The 26899-nt window shown below is 51.2% G+C and overlaps 1 protein-coding gene across 3 annotated transcripts; it reads left to right on the forward strand.

Moving 5' to 3' along the window:
- Nucleotides 1-6714: 6714 nt before the first annotated feature.
- Nucleotides 6715-23362, forward strand: Mapk13 (mitogen-activated protein kinase 13). Of its 3 annotated transcripts, XR_007591837.1 has the most exons (14): nt 6715-6923; nt 7382-7511; nt 8553-8611; nt 12821-12929; nt 13069-13098; nt 13482-13529; nt 13652-13766; nt 13848-13919; nt 14948-15027; nt 15418-15496; nt 15591-15767; nt 21631-21896; nt 22088-22473; nt 22705-23362. XR_007591837.1 is itself a non-coding variant. In XM_050142780.1 (12 exons), the coding sequence occupies exons 1-12, from the start codon at nt 6805-6807 to the stop codon at nt 16018-16020; spliced, it is 1101 nt and encodes a 366-aa protein (XP_049998737.1). In that variant the 5' UTR covers nt 6718-6804; the 3' UTR covers nt 16021-16274. The 3 variants fall into 3 exon arrangements, 2 of the variants coding, with proteins under 2 accessions (XP_049998737.1, XP_049998738.1); XM_050142780.1 differs by lacking the exons at nt 21631-21896; nt 22088-22473; nt 22705-23362 and adding an exon at nt 15938-16274 and having other exon boundaries at nt 6718-6923; XM_050142781.1 differs by lacking the exons at nt 8553-8611; nt 21631-21896; nt 22088-22473; nt 22705-23362 and adding an exon at nt 15938-16274 and having other exon boundaries at nt 6905-6923.
- The last annotated feature ends 3537 nt before the right edge of the window (nt 23363-26899 follow it).

Below are 26899 nucleotides of genomic sequence, written 5' to 3' on the forward strand. Positions count from 1 at the left end.
TTCGAGACAGGGTTTCTCTGTAGCTTTGGAGCCTGCCCTGGAACTAGCTCTTGTAAACCAGGCTGGCCTCAAACTCACAGAGATCCGCCTGCCTCTGCCTCCCGAGTGCTGGGATTAAAGGCGTACGCCACCACCGCCCGGCTAGAGGTCTGTGTCTTTGTCTCTCTGTGTCTCTGTGTGTTTCAATCTCCAGCCCCTTGCCCGAAGCTCACGAACTGTATGGTAGCGCATAGAGCGCAGACGGGCGTTGTGTGCTACATCTGTGTAGCCCTGGCTGTCCTGGCAATCGCTCTGTAGACACGGCTAGTCTCTAGCTCACAGAGATCCACCTGCCTCTGCTCCCAAGTGCTGGGGTTAAAAGTGTGCGCCGCCACCACCCAGTTGGGATTTTTTTTTTAAATGCATGTATCTGTGCATACACCTGTCAAGGCCAGAGCTCAATGCTGGGATGTCTTCCTTAATTTATCTCCCCTCATTTTCTTTTAATATTTTTAAAAATTTTTGTATGTCCCTCTGTGTGTATACCACAAGCATGCAAGTGCCCAAGGAGGTTGGAAGAGGTGCTCAGATCCCTGAAACTGAAGTTACGCGTGGTTATGAGCTGCTTGATGTGGGTGCTAAGGACCGAACTTGGGTCCAAGAACAGAAAGTGCTCTTAACTGACGCGCCATCTCTCCAGGCCCTTTTTAAATTTTATATATTTGTGTATGTGTGTGTGTGTGTCTGTGTGTCTGTCTGTCTGTCTGTGCACTTGACATCACTTAGAGGTCAGAAGACAAACTTTTGAGAGTTTGTTCTCTTCTTTCACTGTAGGTCCTAGGACCCAGCTCAGGTCAGCAAGAGTCTTTACCACAGAGACAGCTTTGGGGCAGTGTGTCTCCCTGAACCTGGAACTCCAGAGTTTGGCTAGACAAGTTGGCCAGCAAGTCCCAGAGAAGCTCCTGTCTCTCCTCCTCCATCCTGGGATTATAAGCCTGAGCCTCCGTCCATGGCTTTTTTTTTTTTTCTTTTAATGTAGGGAGCAGAAATGTGTTCTCAGGTCCTCCTGTTAACATTTTGTTCTAGTTAGGGTTTCTATCGCTGTGAAGAGACAACTTTTATAAAGGAGACCATTTAACTGGGGCTGTCTGACAGTTCAGAGGTTCAGTCCATTATCATCATGGCGGACATGGCGGTGCACAGGCAGATGTGGTGCTGGAGATGGAGCTGAGAGTTCTACATCTGGATCCACAGGCAGCAGCAGGAGATTGCCACACTGGGCATGACTTGGACACATATGAGACCTCAAAGCCAACCTCCACAGTGACACACTTCCTCTAACAAGGCCACACCTTCTAAAAATGCCACTCCCTTTGGGGACCATTTTCTTTCCAAACACCACACATGATGTGACAAGTACCTTACCAAGGGAGCCACCTCTGCGGTGCCTCAGCACACAAACGCTGACTGAATCTAATGGACCCTAGCACCAGGTGCTGGTTCTTACATTTAACAGAGGAGTTGGATGTAAGTGGAGTGAAGCCCACTTATGAACTGGAAGGGCCAAAGAATGAACAGACGCCCCATGTCCCCTGGCAGGGGCGGGATCTGCATGGGGTGTACGGTGCGCCGGCCCCAAGTTCAGCATCATCTCACATGGTCTCTTTCACTGTTATTTTCTGGGAAGGGAGCTGGTTTCTGCAAACCTGCCCCCAAATTACCTAACCCAGCTTCCCCTAGGTCAGTCCTTAACTTCCTGTTCCCAGGACCCTCTGGTATATGCTCTCCTGCAGTGAGGAATAAATTCAACCTGCTCACGGCAGAACTCCTACCCTACTGGTTTGGTGTGAGAACTTAGTTTGCCTATACTGGGAACGACACGTTCCTAAGACTCTACAGTGCCCACACACACACACACACACACACGAGCCCACCTACCATCTTCCTGCTCCATAATGGAGCCAAAGTGATCCATGTTTGGTGGCACTTTCCCAGCTGGTGTGCTGGGGCAGACGGAGGATGCTCTTGATTGAGGTTAGAAGTGGCAGGCGGCCTGCCCCTCACCCAGGTGACCGAACATTGGACATCACCTTGTGCTGTGACTGTCTACATAGAAAGTTACAGGCTGGCCAGGGATACAGAGTGACCCTGTCTCAAAAAATGAAAGCTTTTAAAAAGTTCCAAACAGGTGCATACCCTGAGGACTCAAGAGCACACCTCAGAGGCGCCTGAGCATCCCTGGTCACTGCCATTCTGGTCACAAGGGCCAGGAAAAGGACCCAGCCTACTTGCCCATCAGCAGATGACTCATCAAGAAAATGCCTTGCATACGCACAGTGGAATTCCATGCAGTCGTGAAGAAGAATGACATCATGACATTTGCAGGACAATGGATAGAATCGAAGGAAGCCAGACCCACCCAGAAATACAAACAAGACACATGTCTCTCTCTGATGGAGGATCCTGGATGCTAAGATGTGTATGGATATGGTGGGGGGGGTAGGTCATAACTTTGAGGAAGAACCCTTGAGAGCAGAAGGAGAGATCTTAGGGGAGCAAAGAGAACAGAATTATTGCCACAAAAGCAAAAGGGGTGCATAGGGGAGGGGACCCACCAGGGGAAAGGGGACAGGGAGGTAGAGAAGGACCAACAAGAACACATTATGTATGAAATGCCGTAATGAAACCCATTACTCTGTATGCTAATATAAAAGCCCAAATAAAATAAAGAAGGCTGTTTCAAAGTGGGAAGAAGCTAAGAAGCTAGGGAGACATCTAGGTGAGCAAAAGTGCTCGCTGCACAAGCCTCATGGCCTGATCTCTGGAACCCAGATGAGGCTGACTGCAGAGCCGGAGAGACACTCAGGGCTGGAGAGACGCTCAGAGCCGGAGAGACGCTCAGAGCCCGAGAGAAGCTCAGTGATTAAGAGCATTCACTATTGTCTTAGAGTCCGAGTTTTTAACACATTCACAATTCACAGCCACCTGTAGCTCCAGCTCCTGGGAATCAATGTTCTCTTACAGTCCCCAAAGGCACCTGCACATACGTGGTATTCACACACACCACACACACACATGAATAAAAAACAAAAATAAACCAATCTCTCTTAAAAGCCGGACGCTGTGACTCACATCTATATCTCAGCACTATAAAGTGGAGACAGGAAAATCACCCAGAAGCCTATGGGCCAGCCAGCCTAGGGTACAAGAGCAACAGAAGCAAGAGACCACCCCCCTAACACACACACCTCAACAAAGTGGACGAAAACAACAACTGCCCCCAAAGTTGTCTTCTGCCCGCACATCCACATTTAAAAATAATTAATAGAAAAAATGAAAGCTGGGCCTGATAAGACGGCCCGGCAGTTACAGGGCCTACTGTTCTTGCAGAGGGTCAGAGTCAAGTTCGCAACACCTATATAAGGTGGCTCATGGCTGCCTGTCACTCCAGCTGGGGGCTTAGAGGTCCTCTTCTGGCCTCTGGGGGTTTTACATGTGCACATACCCACAAACATACACACATACACATAAGTTTGTAGAAGGGAGATAGATGGCTGGGCAGTTAAGCGCCGGCTGCTCTTGCAGAGGACCTGGGTTTGGTTCCAGGAGTAGAAATGGTGGCTCATAGCTACTGCCACCTCCAGTTCCAGGGATCCAGTGCTCCCTCCTGGCCCCTGTGGACACCAGGCATTGACACAATGCCTTCAGGCAAAAAACACATACACATAAAATGAAAATAAATAAATTTTTTTTAAAATATTTTTAAGTTTGGGGAGGGAAAGGTGAGTTTGTCTGTATATGACCTCACAAGCCACGGAACTTCCACAAGCTGGTATGTGTCACCTGTTTTGCAAGCATACTCTGGCCAGGATGGCTAAGACTTTGGTTTAAAGTCACATAGAAGGCAGTGCCAGCCTTAGGGATTCAGGTCTCCTTCCAAGGTTGGGTCCCCGACTTTCTCCATCCCCCTCGCCCCAGCCTGCAGTGTCTTAGTGTCTAAGAGGGAGAGGGGCTAAGATCCTTGGAGTTAAGAGAAGAATCCAGCTATCCATGATGCCCTGGTGAGCCTTCCTTCCTCCTCTCTCTTCCCTTCTCCTGTCTTCCTAGCCCTCCTCCCTCCCATCTCCTCCCCCTCATGCCCTCAGTGACTCCCCTTGCTGGATTGAAGGCAGTTCCCTCCAAGGCTGCCAGGCTGCTGAGTAAACCCCAGCCCCGTATGGCCCAAGGTGAGGGTCATCCCCAGCTGAGTCTAAGGTCTGAGTCACTTCCTGACCTTTGCTCAAGAGGAGTCCAGAGTAGCCAGCAGTGCTGAGGCGGGGTGGGGGACATTCCAGGGCCTTGAGGGCTTTCCTGGGGTTTCTCACCTTTCTGGGCTCAACTCTACCTCCCTGCAGAGACCCTAGCCCCTTTCTCTTCTCTCAACCCCAAAGGGAACCCTGTTTCTCAGAGCCGACTCTCTCTAGCCTATGTCCACCCCTAGTATCTGGCTTCCAGAAATATAGTTCCTTAAACCAGAACCACCGACCCAGGGGGCCTCAAACTCCCACTGTCAACCCCTTCTTTGTCTCGGGACCAATGAAAGGGATGAACAGGAAGTGGACTGCACCGAGGGAACCTCATCCTTACTATTCCAGGTGGTTTGGGGGCACCCCTAAGCTTTGCTGGCCAGAGCCTGGGCTCCAGGGCTACCATGCCCACAATTTCACCCAGCTCTGCTGTGTGACCTTTAGCTAATTACTCAACCCCTCTCTGCCTGTTTGCCACTTGTCTGGTGAGGATGTTCAGTCTGACTCACCCCTTCTGCCCTGGAGTGGAATATGTAAAACACTAATGCCCAGCACATGGCAAGCACGGATGTTTATTAGATAAGTTTTTCACACCCAATGGGCTGACTCGCTATTTCTTACACAAGCTTTGATACAGTCTTAAAGACAGATGCCCTGCCCACAGCCACAGCACATGTTAAGCATTTCTGTGAGGTTGGTCCCTTGAAAATGATCCGCAGACTGCATGGAAGAAGCAGTTGGGTAATTTGAGGTCTGCACACCCCTCCTTTCGCAGAGAAGCCAGGGAGGGTGGGACGTACCTATAGGGCACGCACGAGCTCTTCTTCCAGAGCAGGTGTGACTCTACTTGAGAACAAAATCGCCCTGGAACCACACAAGATAGTGCCATTCATGTGGCCTTAGAAAACAAGCAAAAACCTATACTCAGAATTGGATGTTCACTCTGAAGGCGGAGTTTATAAGTTAGAGACCAGTCTGGTCTGCATAGAAAGTTCAGGGCCAGCTAAAGGCTACCTAGTGAGACTTTGTCTCAAACCCGCCACCACCAATGACAAACACACTCCCCCTGGACATTTGAATCTTTGTGGATACTGGGCACCGTAGAACTAGCTGAGATTGACTCTTGGTGTAAGACACAAGAACTTTAATACGATGAACAATTTGATGCCTGGATTTTGTTTCAGAAAAAATGGAGAAAGAGGAATAGATGCTGAGCCCTAGCCAGTGATGAACCTTAGGATCTGGGAGAATAGATGCTGAGCCCTAGCCAGTGATGAACCTTAGGATCTGGGAGCAATCAATTATTTTTCTTAAAAAGCCACCAGTCAGTGGTGCCACACACCTTTAATCCCAGCACCCAAGAGGCAGAGGCAGGTGGATCTCTGTGAGTTTGAGGTCAGGCTGGTCCACAGAAAGAGTTCCAGGAGAGCCAGGGCTACACAGAGAAACCCTGTCATAAAAAAACAAGAGAAGGCCGGGCGATGGTGGCGCAAGCCTTTAATCCCAGCACTCGGGAGGCAGAGGCAGGCGGATCTCTGTGAGTTCGAGACCAGCCTGGTCTACAAGAGCTAGTGCCAGGACAGGCTTCAAAACCACAGAGAAACCCTGTCTCGAACCCCCCCCCCCCAAAAAAAAAAAAAAAAACAAGAGAAAAGAAAAGAAATCTGGGGTCATAGGAACTCATTTAGAATCCCACGAGTTTTAGGGTTCTTGTTTGTTACTGTGTTTTCCCCCTTTGATTTTTTTATTTTTTGAGACAGGGTTTCTCTGGGATTAAGAATGTTTGCCACCACATACGTTTCTTTTTTTTTTGTCATATATATAATGACAAACGTGCTGAGAACCAAACTCAGATCCTCTTCGTGAGTGGTACAGGCTTTTAAACCTTTCCCTCTTCAAGGTTGTTTTGAGTCAGGATTTCTCTGTGTAACCTATGCTGGCCTCCAATTTACTTTGTCGCCAGGGATGACATTGTTTCCCAACCTGCTTTTTTCCTCCTTTCCTGCTTCCCTCCCTCCCTTCTTCCTTCCACCTCTATTCTCTCCCCACTTTTTCTCTCCTCCTTCCTCAGGGTCTTACCCCGTCTGACCTTGAACTCACTAAGCACTGAACTGGACTCCTCCTGCCTCGCCTCTGCCTCTTCTGTGCACAGATTACAGATCTAAGCCACCATGCCTTGTATCTGTGGGGTTTTATTTCTCAAACTATCAGCACCGCCCCCCCCCGCCCCATCCCCAGCTCTTCCTACAGGGCTGGAGGGATCCAGGCAGCCTCGCGGGCACCCCTTCCTGCAGGGCACCCCGCACCTGCAGCAGGTGGCCGGTGGAGCCTGGGGCCTCAGCCGGGGATGGGCGGAGTCCGGAGCGCGGGCGGCGGGGCGAGACGGGGCGGGGACTCACCTGGGCGAGGCGGCAGGTGCGCCGCCCCACGGGGGAGGAGCGGGCGCGGGGCGGGAGGGGACCGCGGCGGGACACCCGGGCCGGGAGCCCGCGGGCAGCCACCGCAGCCGCCGCTCAGGGCCGCCACCACGGGGTGCGGAATGAGCCTCACCCGGAAAAGGGGTTTCTACAAGCAGGACATCAACAAGACCGCCTGGGAGCTGCCCAAGACCTACCTGGAGCCGGCGCACGTCGGCAGCGGGGCCTACGGAGCTGTGTGGTGAGACCCGGGGACCCCAGGAGGCAGAGGAGACGCGGGCCACCCCTTGGCAGCCTCCCCGCGCTCACACGGCCGCATCCGGGCCCCTGTGGGTTGAGTCGCTGACGAATCTGGTTCTCCAAGGCTGTAACTTTTCAAAGGGACCTCGGAGTTCGTGGGACAGATCCCTGCAGTGGCAGTTGAGGCCCCAAGAGGGGAACTTGCCACATCCGCAGAGTAGGGACTCCCGGCCTGCTTTGCATCCTGTCAGCGTGAATTGTTCCTGCCCCTGCCTTGCTGCCCCTTTCCCGGTGCCCCCACCTCACCCTCGCGACGCAATACTCTGCTGTCCCCCAAATTCCTGGTCTCCAACCAGCCTGGGGAATACGGAGTCGGAGTGGCCTAGGACAGGGAGGGAGGGATCCCGAGTCTGGGCTCTTTGCGCCGTCCCTCCCCCTCACCTGCCTGTGACCCCGCAGTTCGGCCATCGACAAGCGGACAGGGGAGAAGGTGGCCATCAAGAAGCTGAGCCGGCCCTTCCAGTCGGAGATCTTTGCCAAGCGCGCTTACCGCGAGCTCCTACTGCTGAAGCATATGCACCATGAAAACGTAGGATGCGGCAGGGGTGTGGATGCGGTGGGCATCAGGGGGCAGGATGAGAGGCCCAGGAGTGGCCTGCCCGGGGTCCAGGGTGCAGGGTGCAGGAGAAAGAATCTTCCTTGCCCCACCCTGGCTTCTCAGGTCCTTAGCCCTAGAGAAGGTGCCAGGGCCTGCCCAACTCACTTCCAGAAAAAGCACTACCTTATCTCGTTTGTGAGGAGGAAGTAGACACAGGAGACCTTCGTGATTGGTTCCTTGAGAACTCAAGTCCTGCTGGGCCTAGACACTTGAGCGACTGCTGTCCCCATACCGGGACTCCAAGACTGACAACAGACACTGAGTACTTAATGCATGCCAGGCTACTTTATGCGAATGCTGGCTAACTTATATAATTCCCAGCACATACCGTCCGTGGCACAGATGAGGAAACTGAGGCACAGAAAGATTCCTGGGTTATTGGTTTATCAGTGGCAGAGCTGAAATTGGAGGTCAAGGCAGGCTGGTGCCTGGGCATTTGACCATTCTGTCTGATGGGAACAGACAGGGACCCAGCTCTGGACTCAGAAGTCCAGACAGTGATTTCAGAGCCTTGTCCCCTGTGAGTCCTGAACCAACCATCAGCCAATGTCTCCCCAGTGAGATGAAGTGGGCTTGCCCCTGGCTCTGAACCAGCCCTGTCACAGGCAATGACAGACTGACAGACATAGCTGGAGACCCAAGGTCCAAGGCTGAAGCTGAGATCCAAGGTCCCAACGCTTTTCATCCTCCCCGTCCCCCCCCCCCACATTGACCCTCATGGTATGTTAGTCGGAAGTAGGTTTGTTCACCCTGTACCCCAAATTTGAGAGCAGTGGCCTGGCCACATTCTGACTTCCATCATTGTTAGCGCAAACTTCCTTTTCTGCCTGGGCCCTCATGCTTTTTCCGTGCCAACTTGGGCTACCTCCTGTAGCAGAGGGTGACCTGGATGGTGGCCCTGGGTAGCTGAGGCCCCAGGGAGTAGGAAGAGGGGTGGTGGCAATGTAGCCTCACTGCCGACCCTTTCCCCAGGTCATTGGGCTCCTGGATGTCTTCACTCCCGCCTCTTCCCTTCGAAACTTCCACGATTTGTGAGTCGGGCTGCACGGGGGCTGGGGCATTGACAGATCTTAATGGTGGCTTGGAAATATTTTGGGGGAGGGTGGCTTCCAGAGTTGGGTGGAAAGGGGGTCTTACGTCTCTTTGCTGTTACACTGAGGTCCTCTCTGGAAAGGTACCTCAGCTCTGAGTGAAGGACTGTAGAGTGGCGGCCCCCAGAGCTATCTGCAGGACCCCTACACCTTATGACCAGGCCCTGGTTCCACGAAGAGGACAGCTGGCCCTCCCAGGGTGTGCACTACCCACCCCCCGCCTCCACCCCCCCCCCCCGTTCCTGGGGACCAGCTGTGGCTTTGGACCTCATGATACCTAGAGTTTTCTCCTAACGGGAGGGTGAGGATCTGGGGCCAGGACAATCTGTCTGATGGAGTTTGGCTGTTAAAACAAGCGGGACACTTAATTGTGAAGTGTCGGGTTTCGCTCCACACGCCTGGGCAAGGAGGACCGGCTTGAATGACGCTGAGAATCAGGATGTGTGTGAGTGGCAGCCAAAGCAGTCTCCATTGAGCTGCTCGACTACCTCGGTGCCACCGAGGTCTCGTGGGAGCGGTTTGGTGCCCTGTGCTGTGTTTAGAGAGAATCTCTCAGGTATCACGGGTCGTCCCCCATGCCATCCCTCGGCTACCTAAGCAATGGAGGATGACACTGAACGCGCGGTCCTCCTGCCTCAGATTCCAAGCATTGGTGCTAGGATTTGAACTCAGAGCTTTGCACATGCTAGGCTGGTGCTCTTATCAACTGAGCCACATCCCCAACCCACCAACTATGGAGGTTTTAACCAGAATGCTGGGACGGTCTGTCACATTTGGGGGATATGGGTAGCAGCGATGAGAAAGGGGCTGGGAGGAGGGAGAGACAGCGGTGTTGAGCACCCCGGCTTTGATCGACCTTAAAGTGTGGGATACGGAGGGCAGATCTGAGACCCACTCAGGCTGTCCTGACGGGAGTCGTCGCATCTGCTGAGACATGGTGGCTGAGGGAGGTTGGTGCAGGTGATTCAGGAACCCGAGGTAGAACAGACAAGCCTGGAGCGAAAGCTGATGAACTCCACCTTGAGTCCTGCATTCATACAGAGTCTGTGAAACCATAGGAAAGGAGAGAATTGTGTAGACCAGGCTAGAATCATCTCCGTGGGTGATAGCTGAAGCCCAGGGATAGCTCATGGCAAAGTGGGATACAGTGATGCTGATCCGGAGTCCTGGCAGTCAACCGTTGATGCTTAGGAAACACAGGGGGGGAAAAGGAGTCTCTGTGGTTTTTGTTGTTGTTGATGGTGTTTTGAGACAGGATTTCTCTGTGTGATAGTCCTGGCCATCCTGGAACTCCCTTTGTAGAACAGGCTGACCTTGAACTCATTGAGGTCCACCTGCCTCTGCCTCCCAAGTGCCGTGATTAAAGGCATGCGCCACCACCACCTGCCCAGTGAGTCTTTGTGTTTGAGAGGTGGTCACTGGTGACCTTGATGCCAGCAGTTTAGGACAGGAGCAGAAAGCATGGAATGGTTGTGAGAGACCATATATGAAGGCAGTGAAGAAGGTGAACTCTTCTCCAAGGTTGGAGAGGAAGAGGCTTAAAGATTTATTTAAAATTGTGTGTGTGTGTGCCCGCGCACACATGAGTGAAGGTGCCCCTGAAATTACAGGCAGTTACAAGTTGCCTTATGAGGATGCTAGGAATTGAACTTGGGTCATCTAGGAAGAGCTCTCTGTGTAGCTTTGGAGCCTGTCCTGGAACTCGCTCTGCAGACCAGACTGGCCTCAAACTCACAGAGATCCGCCTGCCTCTGCCTCCCGAGTGCTGGGACTAAAGTTGTGCGCTGCCACTGCCCAGCTGCAGCAAGTGCCCTTAACTGCTGAGTGACCCCCTCCAGCCCTCAGCAACAGCTTACATAAGCAAAGTGCCAGGCAAAGTGGTGTATATGTGTAATCCCAGCACTCAGCAGCCCTGTGAGTTCCAGGTCAACCTTTTATACATATTCAGTTCCAGGCCAGATAGGGCTACATAATGAGACCCTATCTCAAAATAAAATAAAAGAAAGTGTGTGTGTTTTGAAACACGATTAATAAAAACTCAGAGACAGATTTGCAGTTCAACCCGAAGATCAGAAAAGCAAAGCAGCCAGCCACTGACTCTTATCTCAACCTCAGTCTGAAAACGGTGATCCTGCCTCCAGGAATCTCAGAATGAGACTGAGCCTGAGAGCTGTCTCCTCCTGTTTTATAATCCTCTCTAGTTCTGGGATTAAGGGCATGTACCACTACTGCCTGGTTTCTACGGCAAGTTAGTGTGGCTACTGGGATTAAAGGTGTGGGTCATTGCTGCCTGGTCAATGTGGCTGTTTCACTTTTCTGATCCTCAGGCAAGCTTTATTTATTAAAATACAAATGAAAAGCCACTACAGTATTCACTTTAGGGGGCTGGGGCTGTAGCTCAGTGGGCAGAGTGATTGCCTAGAATGCACGACCCTGTCCCTATCCCTAGCCCTGAATAAATTGGGGATGGTGGTGTATGCCAGTAATGCCAACGTTGGAGGGATGAAGGCAGGAGGATGCAAAGTTCAAAGTCATCCTCAGCCTCATAGTGAACTGGAGATCAGTCTGGATGCACGAGATCCTGTCTCAAGAGGAAAATTTATATATTTAATGTCTATACATATTTTATGTAGTTATAGATATAATGGTGTGTGTGTGTTGTACACACACCTTTTATAATCTACTGCTTTCTGTCCTAAACTTGCCATGACCACCTTGAGTCACAGTTCCGGGTTGCTGACATTAACCTGTTTCAAAATCCTGCTTGAGTGCTTAATAGCACTGGCCCCTCCTTCCCCTGCCTGCTGAAGATTATTTCCTGTTTCCTTCCTGGAAAGGCAGACATTTGTAGTTTGCTGAGCCTGCTGAGCTGGGCGTGACCCTCCTACCAGAGAAACCTTTGGATGGAAGCAGAAGGAAATGCTGGCGGGTGCTGCTGGCTCATGGCTGGCCTGCTCGGGGGCGTGGAGGGGAGCAGAGCCAGGGTACCTTTGAGAAGTGTGAACACAGTCATCTGGTGTTGCTGAGGATTACTCCAGGGCTGGGTGACCCTGAGCTCTGCCCACCAGGCTGCTGTGGCGGGGATGCCGGGAGCTTAGTCTGGGATCTCCTGGTTATTCATGTATCTTCTTTATTTTGTATTGTGTGGATGTGTTCATGTGTGTGGATACAGGTATGTGTGTGTGGCCAGAGGTCACACAGGTCAACCTCTAATGTTGTTGTTCAGGCACTGTCTACCTTGTTTTCTCATTTTCCCTTATGATTGTTTGTAGTGCCTGTGAGCACACATGTGTGCCTGTGAGCTTGTGAGCACCCGTGCTCCTGCATGAGTTTATGTGCCCCACATGCTTGCAGATGCCCATAGCGGCCAGAAGAGGGCATCAGATCCTCTGGAACTGGAGTTACAGACAGTTGTGAGCCTCCTGATGTAGATGCTGGGAGCTGAACCTGCAAGACCAGCAAGCGCTCTTGACAGCCGAGCTGTCTCTTCAGTCCCCTCCCTTGATTTTTGAGGCAGGGTCTCTCACCGGCTTGACAACTAAGTTAGGCTGATTGGCTAATGAGCCCCAGGCATCCTCCTGTCTCCGCCTTCCCAGCACCAGATCACAACTGAGCCCCATCACACCCAGCTTTTGTATGTGGGTGTTGAGGCTTGAGCTCAAGTAAGCAAGCTCTGTGTCACCTGACACAGCTTTCCAATCCTGTTTTCCATTGTCATCATTGTTTGTGGTCATTCCCCTCCCAAGTGCTGGGATTAAAGGCTGTGCCACCACTGCCTGGCCGATTGTTGTTTTTCTGAGACAAGGTCATGTTTCCCAGCCTGCCCTGGGCTCCACCAAGTAGACAAGGTCATGCTGTGTAGACCAGCCTGCCCTGGGCTCCACCAAGTAGACAAGGTCATGCTGTGTAGACCAGCCTGCCCTGGGCTCCACCATGTAACACAGGCTGGACTTTAACATCCTCCCACTTCAGCTCTGCAAACGTTGGGATTACAGGCATGGATTCTCACACCTGACTCTCTTCTGCCTTCTTGCTGGTATTGATTGTCTCTCAGGCTCTTGCTGTGCCCCACTTCTGCCCCTCTGGGGACACACCTGGGCCTGTGGGAGGCTGGCAGGCAACTGTGCTAAAAAGCCCCCTGCTTTCCAGCTACCTGGTGATGCCCTTCATGCAGACAGATCTGCAGAAGATCATGGGGATGGAGTTCAGTGAGGACAAAGTCCAGTACCTGGTATACCAGATGCTCAAAGGTCTGAAGGTAAGTGTGGCCTGCGCGGTGGCCAAGGGCTGCTCAGTGTTGAGACCCAGCACGCTGCAGTGGGAAGGAAGAGGGTCGGATGCTGGATGCTGGAGTGCAAGCTGGTGCCTTCACCGTTCCTTCTCTCTCTTCCTTTCAGTACATCCACTCAGCTGGTGTCGTCCACAGGGTGAGTGCCTCCTCTCTCGTGGTCCTCAGGGTAGGAACTGGGTGCTCTGGCAGCCAATGACAGTTCTCAGGAACCTGGGCTGTGGCTGTTTCGGCCTTGAGAAGGTGAATGTGGTAGAATAGGGATAGGGGAGACACTTTGGGGAGTGGCTGCCCACTGAGCCCTGTGCTGGCACTTCAGGCTCTAAAGACAGGGACATGGTGGAAACGGATGCAGAGTCCAGTGTCATCATACACACGAGGAGAGAGGTCTGGAGGGGAAGTGAAGGGGCCCAGCTGCTGTTGCAGTGGAGTGTGTGTGCGTGTGCATGCGCGCACACAACAGACCCGAGACCGCCTGCTGGTTCTGCTCCAGCCTGACCCTCCCTCTCTGTCCTCCCCCAGGACCTGAAGCCAGGCAACCTGGCAGTGAACGAAGACTGTGAGCTAAAGGTGAAGAGTCACAGCGGGTCCCCACGGATGGGGAGGTGGTCGGAATTCTGGGGGAGGTGGGTTTTGTCCCTCGGAACCCCTCTCCTCAGCCAGCTCGTTTCCCTGTGTCCCTTGAGCCATAGATCCTGGACTTTGGGCTGGCGCGCCATGCAGACCCTGAGATGACCGGCTACGTGGTGACCCGCTGGTACCGGGCCCCTGAGGTGATTCTCAGCTGGATGCATTACAACCAGACAGGTCAGTGGTCAGCTGCCCCAAGTGGCCCTGGTGACCTGCTCTAGAGATCATCAGATGGTCATACCCCCTCCTTCCTTGCAGTGGATATCTGGTCCGTTGGCTGCATCATGGCGGAAATGCTGACGGGAAAGACCCTATTCAAGGGGAAGGACTGTATCCTTTGACAGAGCGGATGATGTCCATGTGGGGACCCGCTCCCACAGCAATGATAATTAAATGTGTCTCGGTGAGGTAATGGGACAGGCTCCCTTGAGAATTATTTATTTTATTTTATTTTTTTTTTCAGACAGGATCTTGCTATGTAGCTCTGGCTGCCCTAGAACTTGCTATGTAGTTCAAGCTGGCCTCAAACTCACAGAGATCCGCCTGCTTCTGCCTCCCGAGTGCTGGGATTAAAGGTGTGCGCCACCACATCTGATTTATTTTATTTTTCAGTTTGAAACAGGGTCTTCTATGTCTCAGGTCCTCAAACTCACTATGTATCCAAAAAATGACCCTGTTCTGCTCCTCTTCCTGCCATCTCCCAAGTGCTAGGGTCACAGATGTGTGTCACCATGCTGGGGACGGAACCCAGGGTTTCATGCATGCTAGGCAAGCCGTCTTCTGAAGCCCAGCTCCTAGAATGGTTTTAAAGATTTAATTTTTTATTAATTAATTTATTTATGTGCATCGGTGTTTTGCCTGCATGTATGTCTGTGTGAGGGTGTTGGATCCTCTGGAGCTATAGACAGTTGTGAGCTGCCATGTGGGTTCTGGAAATTGAACCTAGTTCCTCAGGAAGAACAGCTAGTGCACTTAAACACTGAACCATCTCTCCAGCCCCTTAAAGATTTAATTTTATGTGTGTGTATATGTGTGTCTGTGTGAGTATATGCTGTGTGTGAAGGTACCCGGAGGAGGCCAGAAGAGGGCACTAGATCCCTGTAAAGAGACAAGGGACTGCCCACCCAGCTCAGAATGAAAAGGATTTGGTGGGAGATGTCTCAGAAAGACACACCCTGGGCAGTCTTCTAGGCTGTGGGGAAGCTCTCCAGAGGCCTGCTCCAACTGTCCCAAAAACCGGCCAAGGTTAGATGGGGCTGGAGCCAGGAGCCTCCACCAAGCTGGCTAGAGCAGGACTGGGAGTGGGGAGGGCTCAGCACACCGCAGAGTTCAAGGCTGTGCCTTAACTGCCTGCCAAGACCTGGACCAGCTGACCCAGATCCTCAAAGTCACCGGGGTGCCAGGAGCTGAGTTTGTGCAGAAGTTGAAGGACAAGGCGGTGAGTGGCACCTTCCATGTGGTCCCTCCCTCTGCCCTGGGGGACCCTCTCGTCCTCACCTTCTGTGTGGTCCTGGTCCCTCCCTCTGCCCTGGGGGACCCTCTCATCCTCACCTTCTGTGTGGTCCTGGTCCCTCCCTCTGCCCTGGGGGACCCTCTCATCCTCACCTTCCTTGTGGTCCTGGTCCCTCACTCTGCCCTGGGGGACCCTCTCGTCCTCACCTTCCCTGTGGTCCCTCCCTCTGCCCTGGTGGACCCTCTCATCCTCACCTTCCCTGTGGTCCCTCTCTCTGCCCTGGGGGACCCTCTCGTCCTCACCTTAGACTCCAACAGCCCTTCAGCCATTCTTTCTCCCAGAGCCTAAAGAATTCTATGCTTTTCTGTTTTCCAGGCCAAATCCTACATCCAGTCCCTACCCCAGAGCCCCAAGAAGGATTTCACCCAGCTCTTCCCACGGGCCAGCCCCCAAGGTGAGTCCTGGCCCCCACCCTAGAGTGCTTGCTGCCCATCCCAGCAGCCTCCTATTCCAGGCCAGGCACAATGCTCACGGTCACGTCCCTGCAGCTGCGGACCTGCTGGACAAGATGCTGGAACTGGATGTGGACAAGCGTCTGACAGCTGCTCAGGCGCTTGCTCACCCCTTCTTTGAGCCCTTCCGGGACCCCGAGGAGGAGACGGAGGCCCAGCAGCCATTTGACGATGCCTTGGAACATGAGAAGCTCACCGTGGATGAATGGAAACGTAAGAGATGGCCCATCCTCCCCCACCCACCCTCCTTGTTGGCCTAATTGGCACACGTGTCCTCCAGCACAGCCATCTGCAGGAGGATTTTCTCTTTGCATGGGCTCTGGAGGGTGCACTCGCTCCACACCCCCAACCCCACACACACCTACAGCACTCGCTTCCCACAGAGCACATCTACAAAGAGGTCTTGAACTTCAGCCCCATCGCCCGGAAGGATTCTCGGCGGCGGAGTGGCATGAAGCTGCAGTGACCGCTCAGCCTGACCACAGCAGAGCCTGGGGGCTGTGACAGGACCACACTCTGCCTCAGGACCAATATCTTTTGTCACAACTTCTGTCTCAGGGCTTATGGGGATGGAGCCTCTTGAGCAGACGGAAGTGTCTTCCAAAGGACTAGGGATCTGCTTGAGGAAGCAGAATTCCAGCCTGCTGGGTGGGGTTAGGGGTGGGGGTGGGGAAGCTGTGATGGGCAGGAGGCTGTATTAAAACTCATGTGTGGGCAACAGCCTGACGTGGGTTCTTCCCTTCCTGGAGGGATGGGACTGAAGATTTGTGAGCCAGGCAGAGGCCTCAACAGTCATGGGTGGGGTCTGCTTCTAGGGCAGGACAAGGCTTAAAGCAACAGAGATGTCTGCCCTCACGTTTCTGAAGGTCGGAAGCCTAAGACCAGGGTGCCAGGATGGCTGTGCTCCCTCAGAGGCTGCAGGAAACAATCCTTCCTTCCATCTCTCCTTTTCTCCCTCTCTCCCTCCCTCCCTTCCTTCTTTCCTTTTATCTCTACTGGCTAAAGTACCAAAGTCATCCTCAGTATTTCTTACACACACACACACACACACACACACACACACACACACACATTTAAGACTGGTCCCATGTAGCCCAGGAAGGACTCAAGTCCTTCCCTTCCCCTTTTTGAGACAGATTTTCACCATGTAGACCAGACTGGCCTGAAACTCAGAGATCCACCTGCCCAATTCCCAAGTGCTGGGATTAAAAGCGTGCGCCACCATCACCCAGCTGAATTCCCGTTTTTGTTCATTTTGAGACAGGATCTCACCCTCTAGCTCAGGCTAGGCTTGAACACTTGGCGTTCTTCCTACCTCAGCTTCCCAAGTACTGGGAATCTTACCTTGTGGTGTCTTCCCTTCAGGCTGATCTGTAACGCGGCTTCTAATTGTTCTTAATGATGAAAACTCAGAGTCTGCTATGGGGGGGGGGGGGGATGAAGGACCAGAGAAGAGCAGCCAGCCACTAGTTCTTACCTCTACCAATGCTCAGACCAAAGGGGCAATCCTGTCCTCAGCCTGTCCGTCTCAGCCTGCACAGAACTCCTGTCTCCTCCTGCCTTCTAGTCCTCTCTCTGCCCAGCCATATCACTCCTGTCTTCACCTCCCTAGTGCTGGGATTAAAGGCTGTGATCCCAAGTGCTGGGTCAGCTTTGTGTGAGCTCTGTCTCTCTTTTTAGACTGGATCAATTTCGTGTAGCCCAGGGTGGCCTTGAACTAACAGAGACCCCTCTAGTGGCTTAGCTCGGCACTCTGATCTTCAGGCAAGCTTTATTAGTTAAAATACAAACTATCACTACAGGCATCGCTTCCTGTGTGCACGACCCTTCTCTCAGCATGCCTGGCATGGTCCACATCAGCACTTGAGAAGTTGAAGATCTCAAGTTCTAGGTCAGGGCAGCCTGGGCTACACAGTGAGAGACCCTGTCTCGAACAACCACCACCGAAGTGGGCCTAAAACAAGAGTGGCAGCATTTGGAGTTAGGGCCCGTCAGCAAGGTGCCATCTTACTTACGGCAGCAAAAGCTTTCCAGACAGAGTCTCTTCTGAGGTTCCGGGGATGTGGATGGGGAGATAGTTAACTTGCTACAGGTGAGCACAAAGCAGGTCACTCTTGGGGCCCCAAGAGCTGCAGGTGGCCGGCTTTGCTGGCAGTTTATTTTGGGTGCCTGTTAAGAAGTGGAGACAAGAGACAACAGAGACTGGCAAGCGAGTGCTGCGGCGGGCAGACGTGGGCTTGTCTTGGCTAAGATGGCAAACCTCTGTTCTTCCCACATTGCTTTGCGCTGGCAAGAGGCATCTCAGAGCCGGATGGCCAGCAAATCTTGATTCCTCCCTCTGCCTTGGTAGAACAAAGTCACCTATGAAGGGCAGTGGTCAGCCTGTCTGGATTCCTGCCTTGGGTTTTTGACACCTGGTCTTTCATATGCACCAAAGGAAATTGATAAAATACACATTTCTAGGTCTGAACATGTAAGCGACCTCTCACCCTGACACCAGAATGACTAAGTTGTATCAGCCCAAATGTAGACGTGGGTAAAGGGAGGAGCCTGATTCCGTAATAGTGTGTCAAGAGGCCAAACCAGAACCCCATTACTGTCTGTAGTCTCTCTTCCCTGTGTGGCCTGCCATGGAGCCTTAGCCCTGGGATCCACCGTGAGGCTGGCCTTACGTATTAGCAGGCTAAAGGCTCTGTGAAGTCCTGCGGAGAAAGACCTCTGTTCTGTTTTGTTTATTCCAGAGCTTTCCAGTGTGGCTTCACACGCCTCGTGGCTCAGATGGAGTATTTTTAGAGCAGTGAAGGTCTTCTAGTGACAGGTATTTTGTTAGAATCTGTACCTTTTAAAACTCACAAGTCAGGCAGTGGCAGTACGCGCCTTTAATCCCAGCACTCGGGAGGCAGGCGGATCTCTGTGAGTTCGAGGCCAGCCTGGTCTATAGAGCAAGTTCCAGGCAGGATAGGCTCCAAAGTTACAGAGAAACCCTGTCTTGGAAAAACAACCAACCAACCAACAAACAAACAAAGACACAAGTGGATGGTGGCTGCAAGTTACCCAGAATGTACCAGTGAGCCACCGTGTGTAACTAGTGTACCATGCTCGTGCAAGACTGTAGCAGGGGACTCCTGGGAGCAGGAGCAGTGTCCAAGGATCCTCTCTGCTGTCTAAACACAACACGCTGAAAATCAAGGCTATTTGAAAACAACAAACTCTCAGAGGCCTCTGAGAGCTGACATTAGGTGTCACAGCAGGTGCTGCTGGAGGCAGGATTGGGCCCCGGGGGGTCTTGACGGCAGGCTTCTGCTGAACCTGGATGCCCTCTTCAGCACTGCCTCCCCAGGGCGATCCTGTCTCCTCCCATCTGAGCAGCTATGTTGCATGTCAGGAGGAGGCTTCGGCTGGGACTGGCTGGTGGCTAACCATCACCCCAAAACCCTAAACATAAAGTTGCAATGCTGGTTCAGGGTTTGTGTAGCCCTGGCTGTCCTGGAACTCACTCTGAAGACCAGGCTGACCTCGAACTCACAGAGATTCACTGCCTCTCCCTCCCGAGTGCTGGGAGGCGTGCACCAACACACCTGGCTTTTTTTTTAGGGTTCCTTATTATTATTCTTTACTCTTTGGGGGCCCACCACCAAGCTCCCAAATAAATATACGGACACTTATTCTTACTTATGAATGCCCGGCCTTCAGGGTTCCTCATTTTAAAACCTTTTTCTGAGCCTCCATCTTAGTCTCAAGAAAGAAGTTCAGCCGGGCGGTGGTGGCACAAGCCTTTAATCCCAGCACTCGGGAGGCAGAGGCAGGTGGATCTCTGTGAGTTTGAGGCCAGCCTGGTCTACAAGAGCTAGTTCCAGGACAGGAGCCAAAAAGCTACGGAGAAACCCTGTCTCAAAAATTCAAAAAAAAAAAGAAAGAAAGAAAGAAAGAAAGAAAGAAGTTCAGTCTTCTTGCCTTGACATTCACAGCTCAGTCGTTTATTGTTTTCTCAGATTTTCTCAGTGTCTTTGCTTTCATATTCCTTATGCCAGGGCGGCCAGCCACAAGACTCAGTGTGCATGTTATCAACATAGACCTCCAACAGTCCTGAAGGAAAAAGTATTTATTTATTTGAGACAAGGCTGTCCTGGAGCTCTCTCTGTAGGCCAAGCTGTCCTTGAATTCACAGACATCCTCCTGCCTCTGCCTCCCGATTGCTGGGATTAAAAGCGTATACCACAGACCCTCCAGTAATTCTGTTTGATATAACCCAGAACTTCCTAACACACTTAAGCACAGGAGACCATTTTCTCCAGACGGTGTCACATAGCCCTCTGCTCAGTGCAGGGGACACACACTGTTCCCCAGGCAGATGATGTGTGCGCCTCAGACTCCTCTTCCCTGAACCTGTGAGCCTCTGCTGGGAGCAAATACCCATGGCCATGGGCGAGCGAATGAAGGCGTTATTGATGTCCCCAGGTCCCAAGACTGTTTCTCCGACTACTCAATCCTTTGGTGCCACAGAGAGACAGGGCATGGTGCAGAGGAGGCGGCAGCAAGCTGCACTGTGAGAAAACTCCCTATCCCCTCAAAATACAGAACAATCAAACAAACAAGCAAAACCCAGCATCTCAAACTGAGGCTGTTTTTCCAGTGAAACAGGGAGGTGAATATCGGTGCAGAAGACTGCATGGCCTTGAGCGTCACGCACTGGGGCCCTGTTGGTGCCTGGAAGGAGTGAAGTGAATGTTGGCGGGCCCTGTGCCCCTGACCTTGGTGGGTGAATTGAGCTTTGTTCTGAGCAGTGGAGGGTGACTCCTCAGAAAACTAGCTCAGAGACAAGCAAGCCTCACCCCGGGGCCGGGGACAGTCCCCAACAACAGCGGTATCCTCCCTATCCTCCCTCTCACGCTGCTGAAAGATATCCTCACACGGTGCCAGAGCTCCCGTGTCCGGATGGACCTCAGGGACCAGGTCATCCTAGGGCAGGCCTCACCTGGCTTGGCATTGGTGGGTGGAAGCTGTCTGTGTCTGTCGGGCTACGATGAGGCCCTGGAGGAACTATTGTGGTAGCGAGAGTGGAGTTGGGTGTGCACAATGTCTGCTGTGCAGAACTGGAGCTGAACAAAGAGGGTCACCACGGCCATCTCACACCCAAACCCAGCTGCAAGACTTTTTCTTATTTTTCACCATGTCCCTGTGCTGGCCTCAAACTCACTATGTAGACCAGGCTGGCTTGCCTCGGCCTCTCAAGAGCTGGATTAAAGGCTGCCATTCAGATCCTTTCCCCCTAATGTCTTAAAAGGTTTTTATCCCAGACACTTATTTCAACCATAACATCGCTTCCTCGGGGATCTGGGCCCAACTCATGAGGGTCCGGGGTGACCTGCTCTGGCTGCTTCTAGATGAAAGGGAGCATCAGCCAGATGAATGGATCTGTCCTCAGGGTCATGCTAAGGAGAGGTGGGAGGATGATGTCTGGGACAGAGCCTGGAGTGACTTAGCTCTTGTCCAAGGACACAGTCAACACCTGGCTTTTTGTAGACAGAGTTATTGAGCTTTGGGGCCTTGCATCTGGAAGACATCAATTGCAAATGAACGAAGATTCAAGACACAAAGCACAATAAAAGGGCAAGTTGTATGGTGTGACGTCTTCAGCACAGGTCCCACCCGGATGATGAATCTCTCTCTAGTTTACTTCTCCGTGGCTGTTATAACAACCACAGCTAAAGTAACCGGGGAAAGCAAGTGTTCATTTCATCTCACAGTTTCGAGCGCCCGCCCATCACGAAGGGGAGTCAGGGCAGGAACTCAAGGCAAGAGCTGAAGCAGAGACTGTGGAGAAATGCTACTTACTGATTTGTTCACCATGGCCTGCTTTCTTATGCTTTCCAGGACCGCCTGCCCAAGACAGGCACTGCCCACAATAGGCTGCGATTCCCACATCAATTATTATTATTATTATTTGATATTTATTGAGCTCTACATTTTTCTCTGCTCCCCTCCCTGCCTCTTCCCTCCCCCTCCCATCCTCCCCCAAGGTCCCCATGCTCTCAATTTACTCAGGAGATCTTGTCTTTTTCTACTTCCCATGTAGATTATATCTATGGAAGTCTCTCTTAGTGTCTGCATTGTTGTCTAAGTTCTCTGGGACCCACATCAATTATTCATCAAAAAAATGGGGGTTATGGAGAGATGGACCCATGGCATTGGCTGCTCTTCCAGAGAACCTGGGTTCAGTTCCCAGCACCCACATGGCAGCGCACAGCTGTCTGCAACTCCAGTTCCAGAGGATCTAATGCCTTCTTCTGTTAGGCTTCTGGAAGTCCCAGACTTGCACGTGGTACACAGACACACATACAGGTAAAACAGCCATATGCATAAAGTAAAAATGAATGTAAAAAAGTTTTTATGTTAAAAAAAATTAGGCAGAGGCATGCTCACAAGCCAGTCTCGGTGGCAATTCCTCAGTGGAGGTTCCCTCTGGAGTGTGTGAGCTGACAAACACTAGAAACCGTCTCCACTCAACCATTTTTTTCTTTTTTCTTTTCCAGTGACTGACTCAGGAATGAACACATCATCCATTCTAGACAGAGAGATGTTAAAGGAATTCTTCTAGAAGCTTTTAGGTGATGTCACCTGAACCTTAAAACTACTCCTACCCTGGGAGCTGATGGAGACATTCTTCCTCCTGTAGACATTATGATAACTAAGTCATTATCGGTGACTTCGTTAGTCATTTGTGACAAGGGAGGCATCCCTGAGAGGAAGGCCACCCAGCAGAGAGGCTGGAAAGCCGTGTGAAGAACTACTTGGCTAACGCTAGAGAGGCGCCTCAGCATTAAGAGGATCCAGGCTCAACTCCCAGTACACATGTGGTAGCTCACCTCTGCCTGCAACTCCAGTACCAGGGGAACCACTTACCCTCTTCTACACACATGTAAATAAAAATTATTTATTTATCTTTTTTTTTCTTTCGAGACAGGTTTCTCTGTGAAATAGTCCTAACTGTCCTGGAACTCACTCTGCAGACTAGGCTGGCCTAGAACTCACAGAGGTCTGGCAGCCTCTCCCTCGCAAGCACTGGGATTAAAGGTGTGCACCACCACCGACCACCAGGCTCACAAGTGATTATATTTATCAGGAAAACCTGTTCTCACCTTGCCCCTAGGACCTGGGGAAACTCGGTCTGAGCCACTGGGCAAGGAAGCTGCCTCCCAGAGTGTAGTCATTCCTGAAAACACAACAGGTCTGGGAACGAGTGACTCATACCTCCTCCACTCCAGTCCAACGCTGGCCTCAGCGCCGGGACGGCACGCAGAAAGCCCTAGGGAGAAGAGCTGGGACAACACCTTGTGTGGCTGGGGCTGGGGCACTGGCATTCAGGGAGCATCGAGAGCTCTGAGTCACAAAGCAATGAAGGCAGGACTGCAGCTGCCTCTGTAATTAGAGTCGATCGCCACGGAGACAAAGGGACGGAGAGGGACATCACCTTTCAGGGGTGACCCTAATGACTGTACTCACCAATAAGTGCCTCTTGCCTCCATGACCTGGGCTCCCCTGCTGGAGACCCAGGGGGTACTGCCTCTAGAAAAAGATGGAGTAGTGTTTTCCCTGCTGGTCACTGTGAGTCTTCAATTCTTTATTAGATTTTTGTTTTGTTTTGTTCTTTTGGTTTTGGTTTTTCGAGACAGGATTTCTTTGTTTCTCTGTGTAGCTTTGTCTGTCCTGGAACTCGCTCTTTAGACCAGGCTGGCCTTGAACTCTCAGAGATCCACCTGCTTCTGCCTGCCTCCCAAGTGCTGGGATTAAAGATGCATGCCACCACCGCTTGGCTGTATTTTTATTTACGTGTGTATGTATGTAGGTATGTATATGTATGTATGTAGAACTCAGGACCTCTGGAGGAACAGCCATTTTTCCTAACTGCTGAGCCTTCTCTCCAGCCCTGATTTTGAGTCCATATCACATGAGAAGGGGGAGAAAAGAGGGTCCCAATGTTGATTAGGAAGATAGATACTAACTAATCTAATCGTGTCCATTAAGAAGAAAGAACGTACAAGCCGGGTGGTGATGGCGCACACCTTTAGTCCCAACACTCCCGAGGCTGAGGTGGGTGGAGTTTGAGGTCAGCCTGATCTACAAGAGCTACTTCCAGGACAGCTAGGACTGTAACAGAGAAATCCCGTCTCAAAAAAGAGGAGGAGGAGGAGGAGGAAGAAGGCTGCGGCTTCACAGTGAGTGTGGGGAGTTCAGATGAGGCGCTTGTTGCTCTGGGCTTACTCTGTAATGTCCAGTGGAGAAGCTAATGGAATGCCCCTATACCCTGCAGGAACAGATAGTCCAACCTAGACCATCTCACTAGAGGGTACTGTGATAACCCGGTCCTGTGGGGTCCTGTGTGAACTGACTGCTTGAGAGAAAGGGTGAGGAATAAGGGCCTGCACAAACTGGAGTCTGATCCTTACTCGGGTCACATTCCAGGTTAGAATTTGTTTTAGAAACTTGGTGTGGTAGCAAGCGCTTTATTCCCAGCGCTCAGGAGGGAGAGGCAGAGAAATCTCTGTGAGTTCAAGGTCAGCCTCATAAATTCTAGGTCGTGTTGGGGTGAATTCTCTTTCCATCCAGCCCTCCTGCTGACTGGAGGGCCTTCCCCTTTTACAGACCGGATGCTATACAGTTTGTGAATCAGAGCCAGTTAGACATCTGAAACTGTTCTCGGGTACCCACTTCTGTTCACTCACGCTGGTGGCATGCCCGGGACAGGCTCCCTCAGCTAGCTTTAGGATGCTGCTCAGATGTTCCTTCCCCAGAGCCTTACTCCCTATTTGAATGCACACCCTCTCTTGCCTCCAAAGCTGGCTAGCATCTCTTGTATTCTGAGGCATGTTCAAGTTACTAAAATATTTGCTACATCCAATCTCATGTGGTCTTGTCTTTTTTGAAAACTTTTTGTTTTGTTTTTGGAGACAGGGTTTCCCTGTGTAACTCTGGCTGTCCTGGAACTTTCTCTGTAGGCCAAGTTTGTCTCTGTCTCCCCAGTGCTGGGGTAAAGGTGTGCGCCATCACAGCCTGGACTGTTTTGACTTTTTTTTTCTTCTTCTCCGAGATAGGGTTTATGTTAGGAATATTTCCTAAGCGAGCTCTCTGACGATGCAAAAATTCCCAATCAAGCCAAATCAAAACAAACCAAATTAAGAAATATCCAGGTTTAATGGAAGATCTGTGCTCTCGGGTGGCCCCAAGGGGGAAACCGGGAAGCCACAAGAATACAACCCCCGGGAGGGAGAAAGGGGGACCACATGTTCTTCTTTTGAGGGATCACTTAAGTACCCTGGGGAGTGGTCCCGACCCCACCCCTAGGGAGGGGTGAGAACTGGCCTGCTGGGATTTGAAGTCCAGACCAGGCCTGGGGGCTGAGATAGATGCCAAGGACTGGGGCCTAGGCTCCCAGCCTAACAGTTTACTCTGTGTAATAGTCCTGGCTGTCCTGGAACTAACTCTTGTAGACCAGGCTGGCCTCAAACTCACAAAGATCCGCTAGTCTCTGCCTTCCCAGTGCTGGGATTCAAGGCATGTGTCACCACCACCACCTGGCCTGTTTTGACTCGTAAAAACAAATACTGGTGGCAGTAGGGTGGCTCAGTGGATAGAGGCACTTGCTACCAAGGCCTGAAGAGTTAGACCCTCTGAACTACACTGTAGGCGACAACAACCTCCTACAGGTTGCCCCCTGACCTCCACCCTAGGCAATGGGGTATGAGGGTGCTCAATAAATAACCACAATTACACAACAAATTAAAAAGATGAGGTCAAACTGTAGAAGAATGGAAGAACTTAGACTATAAATTAAGGGGGTTTAACGGTCTCAGAAAGGAGAAAAAAGAAAATTTGTTTACCCTACTATTCTGATCCTAGCCTTTAACAGCTATGTACATGTGGGTACAGGGTAACACGGAGAACGAGAGGCTAACCGTTAGGTGTGAGGCAGGGCTGACTGCAGACGAAGGACAGGAGTCATGAAGGCGGTGAACGGGTAACTGTCTCTCGTGGATCTTTCTCCTTTCTTGTGGGATAAATGCATTAAATATATATTTGATGGTGATAGTGTAAAATCCAATATTTTTCTCCAGCTTCAAAATGGTTATCATAGCTTTAAAAAAGTCTACTCTCTCAGTGACCTCTGGGTCTGGTTAATTTGGGGGGGGGGGGGGGAGATTACAAGTTCTTCACACTAAAGTGTTTTGCTTTGTTAGTTGAGACAAACTCTTCATGGGAAGCCCTGGGTGGTCTGGAACTCAGAGCTCTGCCTCCTGCGTGCTAGGATTAAAGCTGTGTGTGCAGGGCTCACATAGCTTTAGTAGAAAAGAAGAAAGATGAAAACAAACATTTAGACTGGAAGGCAGAGTCTTTGTTTTGTTGAACTTAATTGTAGCACTGTTTAATGGACAGGCCAGGGACTGATGAATTCAAATTCTTTAAAATAGCTAAAGATTAGAGGGAATTAAATGTAGTGCCTCTGGGATGTCTGATCTAAATTTGTTTTTAATGACATAATTGTTGCATGTTACATCTGAGATTATGTCCCAAAGAACTGGTTATGGGTGAGGTTAGTGCTACAGGAAGCCAATTTCCCACGTCAAGTCGGCAAATGAGGGTGGCTGTAATGCTAACTCTTTAAACGTGGGGGTGAGGGGAGAAGAAACGTGAGCCGGGAGAGGTCTTCAGAAAATGAACAAGGGAAGCGAGTGATTGCATGATTAAGCTGCCATGTGTTTTCAACAGCACTTAAATCACTGTAAGTGCAAACTGGGATATCGTCGCAAAGTATTTATTTGTTCATCTTAGTGGGAAACGATCACTCCCAATCATGCAAACGAGGTCATGCTACATAACTTCAAGAACACCGTTCCAGAGACGAGTGCCTGATGTACACAGGCATGAAACTGTCGAAGAATAAAAAATAAAAAGGAAATATGTCATATATAAATGTTTTGTTTCATAGTGCAAAAGAACAAGACATGAAATTCTGATCCCTGTTCAAGATTTTTTTTAACTCTAAAGTAATTGCAATATTCTCTTCCTCCAGGGCTTTCCTTCCACAATCAATCTTCCTCCCCCCCCCATGTTTATTCCCCCAAGCTTTAGAACACTTAACTAATTCACACAAAGCATTTCAGCTTCAAAGCTTTCAAAACATTGCCCTGCTCTTGCTCAGCTCCGCAAGACCCGCCCTTTTCTTCTTAAAAATTGGTTATTTTTGCAGTACGTTATTCCTATCTATTGAGAAAACACCCCTGTAACGAAAACTAATTTCCTTGCTTTACTGAACAGGTAAATTCTGAATTATTTACTTATGGCACCTA

This window comes from Alexandromys fortis, unplaced genomic scaffold (genome assembly GCF_014885135.2).
Source record: "Alexandromys fortis isolate MF-2015 unplaced genomic scaffold, M_Fortis_MF-2015_v1.1 scaffold_9, whole genome shotgun sequence".
In the NCBI taxonomy this organism is placed as follows: Eukaryota; Metazoa; Chordata; class Mammalia; order Rodentia; family Cricetidae; genus Alexandromys; species Alexandromys fortis.